At 39.4% G+C, this 7,237-nt stretch overlaps 1 protein-coding gene across 1 annotated transcript; it reads left to right on the forward strand.

The window, feature by feature from the left end:
- Positions 1–5,548: 5,548 nt before the first annotated feature.
- Positions 5,549–6,484, forward strand: LOC136578065 (olfactory receptor 2B2-like). Its single transcript, XM_066577974.1, has one exon. It carries the CDS (start codon positions 5,549–5,551, stop codon positions 6,482–6,484), a length of 936 nt encoding a protein of 311 aa, XP_066434071.1.
- The last annotated feature ends 753 nt before the right edge of the window (positions 6,485–7,237 follow it).

Raw genomic sequence — 7,237 nt, forward strand, 5'->3', positions numbered from 1 at the left:
TTTTTTTCAGGTAAATTTTATACTACCGAGCAAAATTATGATATTGGTGACAGAGAGACCTGTTGGCAATTAGTGGGCTTTTGAGGAGTGGCGCCATCTACATGAAGAGGCTCAGCATAGGAGGACTGTTTTCACGGATCAAAAAAACCTGACTTACTTAGAGTCAGACAAAAACAACTTAATCCGAGACAGGCACGGTGGTCACCATTTTTTTTCGCATTTCAATTTTATGGTCACATATCGTCCTGGGAGTAGAAACGTTAAGGCTGATGCATTTTCTAGAAGTTTTATCCCGGTGGTTTCAGGTGAACCTCCTGCACCCATTCCTTCTGAGAGGGTTGCAGTGTTAGAAATGTCACTATATTTGAAGGAGCAAGTCCATAACGTGCAGGATTTAGCACCATTAAGCCATCAGGCAGGAAAGCATTTTGTCTCTGTTTATCTGAGACTGCAGGTGTTGTCTGAAGTACATAGTTCTGTGTTAGCAGGTCATTTAGGGATTACTAATAGCTGAAAATTACTCAAAATGTTTTTGGTGGCCGTCATTACAATCAGATGTATTCAGTTTTTTTCCTTCTTATGAGGTTCATACCAAAACAAAATCGCCTCGTAATGCTCCAGCAGGGATGTTGATGCCTTTGCCTATACCTGCGAAACCGTGAACTCACTTGTCTAATAATTTTATTATGGATTTGCCGCCTTCTGAGGGTAACGCTGTCATCTGGGTTTTAGTTGAGTGGTTTAGCAAAATGTGTAATTTTGTGGCTCTACCTGGTATTCCTAATGATAAAGCCTTGCTTAGATTTTCATTATTCATATTCTGAGATTACATGGTTTACCAACGAATATAGTGTCCGATCATGGGGCTCAGTTTGTTTCTAGATAATTACTTTTTTTGCTCTCGGCTAGGAATTCAGCTAAATTTCAAGCGGGTGGCAGATAAAAGAAGTTCCGGGGGGATAGAATTCTTGGTGGGAGACTTGGTTTAGTTGTCGACTAAGAACATAAAACTCAAACAGCCCTTCAAGTTAGAGCCACAATTTATCAGTCCTTTCAAAATCATTGAAGAAAATTATTCATGTGTCATTTTATTTGAAGATTCACAGCTCTATGAGGATAACTAATGTGTTTCACAAATCTCTTTTAAAAAAGTTTGTTGATTCTTGAAATGCTAGATAGCCTCCCAGTTCTCGTTGATGGAGATAGTGGACTCTCATTGGCTTAAGAATTTTCTATAGTATCCAATGCATTGGCACTGAGGAGAGGAGATGGGCACGGGTTGCAAATGTCCATGCAGATCAGCTTATACAAAATTTTCATAGACTGAATCTGAATCTACCTGGTCCTAAGGGTCCTGGGGCCGTTTCTAAAAGGGAAAATACTGTTGTGGCAGTTCTGGGATCGCTTCCCTGTTAGATAGTCTGGTGCAGGTTTTGTGTGTGTTTCTGGCTACTGACTCTGGTAGGAGTGGTATTAGAGGAGTCATGCTTGATCTCAACTGTGGGTATTTTGTCAGGGCTATTTAGCCAGATATGGGGCTCGGCTTGGGTGCAGTTCATTTTCAGTCATTCCCTGACTGTGGAGGAAGCCAAAAGCTTGGAGCTGGTTCCTCTGTTACCGGTGACAACGCAATGCTAAGTTCAGTTGTTTACATTTCTTTCTTGTTTTCTGTGTTATTCCTCTATATCTCATAGGGTTAACTAGTGGTGAAGGTACAACGTCAGGTTTATCCTTGTCAGGAAGGTTAATCTGTGTGTTAGGCAGGTCCTTTCCATGTTTTAGTTGACTAGGAAGAGTTTGTTTCTTTTATGGGGGTATCTTTATTATTTTGAACTGTTTGGTGTGCAGTAGCGTAGTGTTTTAAGGTTACATATTCCTTGCGTCCTGTGCAGACGTGACAGTTATTCTAGAGATAGCCATTGGAAAAGTGGATAAAGCATTTTAATAGGATGAAATGCTTGATCTCCAAAAAGTATCCTATTAAGCAACTCAAGCAAGGTCAGGGGGGTTGGCATTAGAATCCTTAGGATTGCTTTGCTTGAGGCCCTAAAACTAGTACCACTCTTGGCTTATAAAAAGGCTATTTGTGTGTAGTGGCCTTTTTTTCCACTTGTGTAGAGCTTCTTAACTATAAGGCCTGCCTCTACAATGCAATCAAAAAGTATTTTGACTAGTTAACATAGTTGGAATATGAGAAGATGGGCTGCATGAGGGCACGCGCACCAGGCAACCGGGCTCAGGATGGCCTCAACAGTCCACTAGTAGAGAGGATTCCCCGATTGTCCGACAAGCACAAGCAGCTTCAACTGTTTCATCGTCCACCATCAAGAGACATTTGAATGCACTTTTCCAAGCCCTTGTGTCTGTAAGAACCATTTCCAGGTGCTTAGCTGAAAGACATTTGGTCTCACAGCGCTCATTAAATGTACTGCCTTTGACACCCACCCACCGTTGGCTCTGTTTCCAGAGTTGTCGTAAACAACGATACTGGACTGCTGTGGAATGGAACTCTGTTTTCTTCGGCAATGAATCCGTTTCATTTTGGCACTGATGATGGCTATGTTCATGTCTGGAGACCTAGCGTTGAGCGCCTGAATCCTGTCTTTGCTGTGGAGCGGTATACTGCCCCCACTGCTGGTGTGATGGTCTGGGGGCTCATTGCATACAACAGTCAGTCCCCTCTAGTAGTGGTACAAAGGACAATGACAACTCAGTGATATGTTCAGGACATCCTGCAGCCACATGTAATGCCTCTCATGGCAGGACTTCCAAGAAGCATTTTCTAGCAGGATGATTATTGGCCACACACAGCAAGGATATCACAGGAATGCCTCCACAACACTGTAACACTTCGATGGCTTCCATGGTTGCCTAGTCGCCAGATGTATTGCCAACAGAACATGCATAGGACCATCTGAGATGCCAACTTCAACAGCCTACAGGTTTAAATGATCTAGGAGCTCCACTAAAGCAAATGGTGGCTCACATACTGCAGAATGCCATACTGAACCTGTACACCTCCATGCCCTCACATATCAAATATTGCATCCAAGCTACAGGCAATAAGGTATTATAGCCGTCATTCAAGTGTTCAGTTTTCTGCAATAAATTATCATTGTGCTCTGATATTGTAATCACTTACTTATATCAATGTTACAATCACACATATAAAGTTTTCATTCCAACAATTCCTTCTACGTGCTTGATTTTTTGGACAATGATTGTATATCTCAATGTCAAGTGATATTATATAGACATCCCAATATTGTATACAAACTGACTATAGTATTATAACATCATATAATATATATAGTACTAGCTGATATTAATTTGGTACTGGTGTTTATCTGGTGTTCAAACGGAAAAGCTTATGAAGTTGCCGTTACTTTAGAGATACCAAGGAAAAAAATATGTTCACCATTTTGCATGGTTCTTTGCGTTACCCTGGAAACACCACGTGGAGGTAGCCATGCGACGTTTCCTCAGTGTATAGGCAGATAGGAGAGAGATTTATCTCAGACTGTATGTGAAAATGTCATCCCAGAGAATGTGCCACCTCACACACTCTCCTCATTTTTACCCTGAAAGGTAACGCCCCTTTTTATTCAAATTTCCTACCCAGACTGAAGGTTGCAGCCCCTTGTTATACTTAAAGGCATACTCCATCCCAGCAGTCCATTTCCACTTCCTTTTGTACTTCCTTTATATACTCATATTTCTAAATGCGTTTTGTTTTGCTGAGAAGACAACTGTCCCATATATGGCGGGATACAGATATGTTATTAGTTACATAACATAGGAATGGCCATGCCAAATTTCACGTTTGTACAGTACAGATGTGTGTTATTAGTTACATTACATAGGGCGTCACTTACTTTTATGCATAGGATTGAATAACCAAGTTGCAACCCTTTAAATTTCCAATATTTAGTACGCAAAGAATGGTCATGGCAAATTTTACATTTGTGCGGTAAAAATTTGTGTAATTATTTGTTGCATCAGGAAGTGAGAGAATCAGATTGCGTACGTAAAATTTAGACACTAGTTCTTTTGCGCTAGAATTGAATAATCGAGTTAGGACCCATTAACTTTTCCTATTTGGGACATAATCTATGCTTGTGCCAAATTTCTTGTTTTTACGACATCTGGAAGTTGGAGAATTAGTGGCGAGTCAGTCAGTCAGTCAGTGAGGGCTTTCGTCTTTATATATATATAGATATGCTAGGTCACCAGCTGGGCTTACAGCCAAAATCCGCTTAGGGCCGCCTGCATGTGGAATCCGACCCACTCGTGTGAACCCGGCCTTAGGGCGCTTTCACACGACAGTTTTTGTGTTCAGTTTTTTGTGAGCCAAAACCAGGAGTGGGACCAAAATATGGAAGAACTGCAAATCTTTCCATTTATACTTTCTCTCCACTCCTGGCTTTAACTCACAAAAAACATAATCTATGCTTATTCCAAATTTCATGTTTCTACGACATCGGGAAGTTGGAGAATTAGTGGCGAGTCAGTGAGTCAGTCAGTCAGTCAGTCAGTGAGGGCTTTTGTCTTTATATATATATATAGATTTAAGAGCAGTTAAATTGATATTTTGATATTTATATTTTGCTTTACAATCCAACTACAAGGTTTTTAATATATATATATTAAATAAATGAAGTCCAATACTGCCCCTACCAGAACATCAGCGGGAAATGCTGAGGCAAGAGCAATAGAAGAAAGGGGAGTATGTGTCTATCTATTATGCAGCAGAGCATGTGTCCATGGCTGTAATATATGCAACCTTGATTTACTGTATTTGTTAATATAGTTGTAGAAGAGCTTAGGGTTAGTTTTACTCCCTTTGGCATGAGTCTCTCTGTCTCCACCTTTGCTGCTTTTTAGATCATTTATTTATTTTCCTTCTTCGATGCCTTCTTGTTTTAGTAGTTTAAATGCTTTATTTTTGTTGTTCTTTATTAGTCAGATCACAAATTACAGACCCTATGGACATGCGGTCTGGCGGGTAGTGTGACGCATTTAGACTTTTTTTAAGCATAAACTCACAGATTTGATATGTGCAATTTATATACAGGAGGCCTTCCTTCTCCATCCAAACCTAATATTAAAATGTAAATTTGTAACCAGATGACCCCTTTAACGGTCTCTGAATTTCATCAGGTTGGGTAAGGCAAGATCTTTGTATCTCTCAGAATCACTAGTCATATATATCAGGTGACATTGGGAACCCTCTCAATATTGTTTTTTCTCTGTAAGCTACAGGTGCCAGTCATTTGGCTTTAAAGTCGCCAAACGTAGCATAGCAATACCGTTATACTGCTTGGAGAAAAGACATGGGTGGCAGTATAAAAGTCTTAAAAGAGCAGAGTCAGCCTCTTACAAGCTAAACACAGGAGTGAATACAAAGGAAAGGGAAAGTATCAGTTTTTTCTTTATGCATGTTTCATTCATTCCAGTGAGTGGCTCATAAAAAGTGTCAAAACATTATGGAAACAGCCAACTTTAGTTAATTTTTCATTTAGTTACCTTTTTTTCCTTTTTTTTCAGAATGTTTTGGATAAATGAGACTATACTCAGAGAATTTGTTCTTCTTGGACTTTCCAGTGACCCAAAGACACAAGTTGCACTTTTCATTGTCTTTACATCAGTGTATACAATTATTTTGATTGGAAACTTTCTCATCATTGTTCTAGTCCTGACAGATGCCAACCTTCACACTCCTATGTATTTCTTCCTTTCCAACCTGTCTTTTTTGGACCTTTGTTACTCTACTTCTACTCTACCGAGAATGTTGAAGGATTTCTTGTCAGTAAATAAAGTCATCTCTTATGGTGAATGTGTAGCACAAATGTATATTTCCCTGTCTTTAGGAGCATCTGAATGTGTTCTGCTTGCTGTTATGGCCTATGATCGTTATGTAGCTATATGTTATCCACTCCATTACACCACTATTATGAGTAAGATGGTCTGTGTTAGACTTGCAGTCGGTACGTGGATGTGTGGATTTCTTCTGCCCATTCCCAGTGTTATAGTGACATTTAATCTTCACCTATGTGGACACAACAAAATAAATCACTTTTTATGTGAAGGGCCAGAAATATTGTCACTGGGGTGTGGGAACCGAATATCTATGGAATTAATCAATTATATTTTGAGTATAATTCTTCTCTTGACTCCTGTAACCTTTATTGTAATATCTTATGTTAATATCATTCTAAGTATCTTAAAAATTGCATCATCATCCGGACGGAGGAAGGCTTTTTCCACATGTGGCTCTCACATGATGGTTGTGGTAATCTTTTATGGAACAGCAATGGCTTCCTACATGAAACCTGGATCAAGTTCTCTCCCTGGCACTGATAAAGTTATTGCTGTATTTTATTTAATTGTCACACCAATGTTAAATCCCATGATTTATACACTGAAAAACAATGATGTGAAAGCTGCATTTATGAAATTGATTAAAAAAAATAATTTTTTCTGATATTGTTGTGTCTGGAAATAATAATAATTGACTTCTATTGCTACCATTATATATGCTTCAAATGTAGCTTCATAGTAACATAGTATGTTAGGCTGAAAAAAAGACATGTCCGTCCAGTTCAGCCTGTTACTTCCTCCCAATGTTGATCTAGAGGAAGGCAAAAAAAATTAAAAAATTCTTCCTTACTCCAAGTCTGGAAATCGGAACAATTCCTGGATCACCGACTCTTCTGAAGTAATTAGGGATTAGAACATATAGTATTGTAACACTCAAGAAAGGTGTCCAGCCCCTCTTACACTCAAATTTGTAATCACCGCATCCTCAGGCAGAGAGTTCCATAGTCTCACTGCTCTTACAAAAAAAGAACCCCCTTCGATGTTCGTGTAGAAACCTTTTTCCTATAGAAGTAGATGATGCCGCCTTGTTACAGTCCCAGTCATTGGTATAAATAAATGATGGGAGAGATTTCTGTATTGACCCCTGATCTAGTTATACAAAGTTATTAGGTTGTCCCTCAGCCGTCTTTTTGCTAAAGTTTTTAACCCCAATTTTGATAACCTTTCTGAGCACTAATACCCACCCATCCTATTTAGTACTTCAGTCCCCTGCCTCTGAACCAGCTCAAGCTCTGATATGCCTTTTTTAAGTACTGGTGCCTAAAACTGCGAACAATGTTCCATGTGTGGTCTGACCAGTAATTTGTAAAGAGGAAGAACAATGTTGTCGCCATGTACCTATATGCCTCTTGATGCT

Source organism: Eleutherodactylus coqui, chromosome 8 (genome assembly GCF_035609145.1).
Source record: "Eleutherodactylus coqui strain aEleCoq1 chromosome 8, aEleCoq1.hap1, whole genome shotgun sequence".
Taxonomy (NCBI): domain Eukaryota; kingdom Metazoa; phylum Chordata; class Amphibia; order Anura; family Eleutherodactylidae; genus Eleutherodactylus; species Eleutherodactylus coqui.

Coding starts and splice junctions, on each gene's coding strand:
- LOC136578065 (XM_066577974.1), top strand. CDS start 5,549: ATGTTTTGGATAAATGAGACTATACTCAGAGAATTTGTTCTTCTTGGA.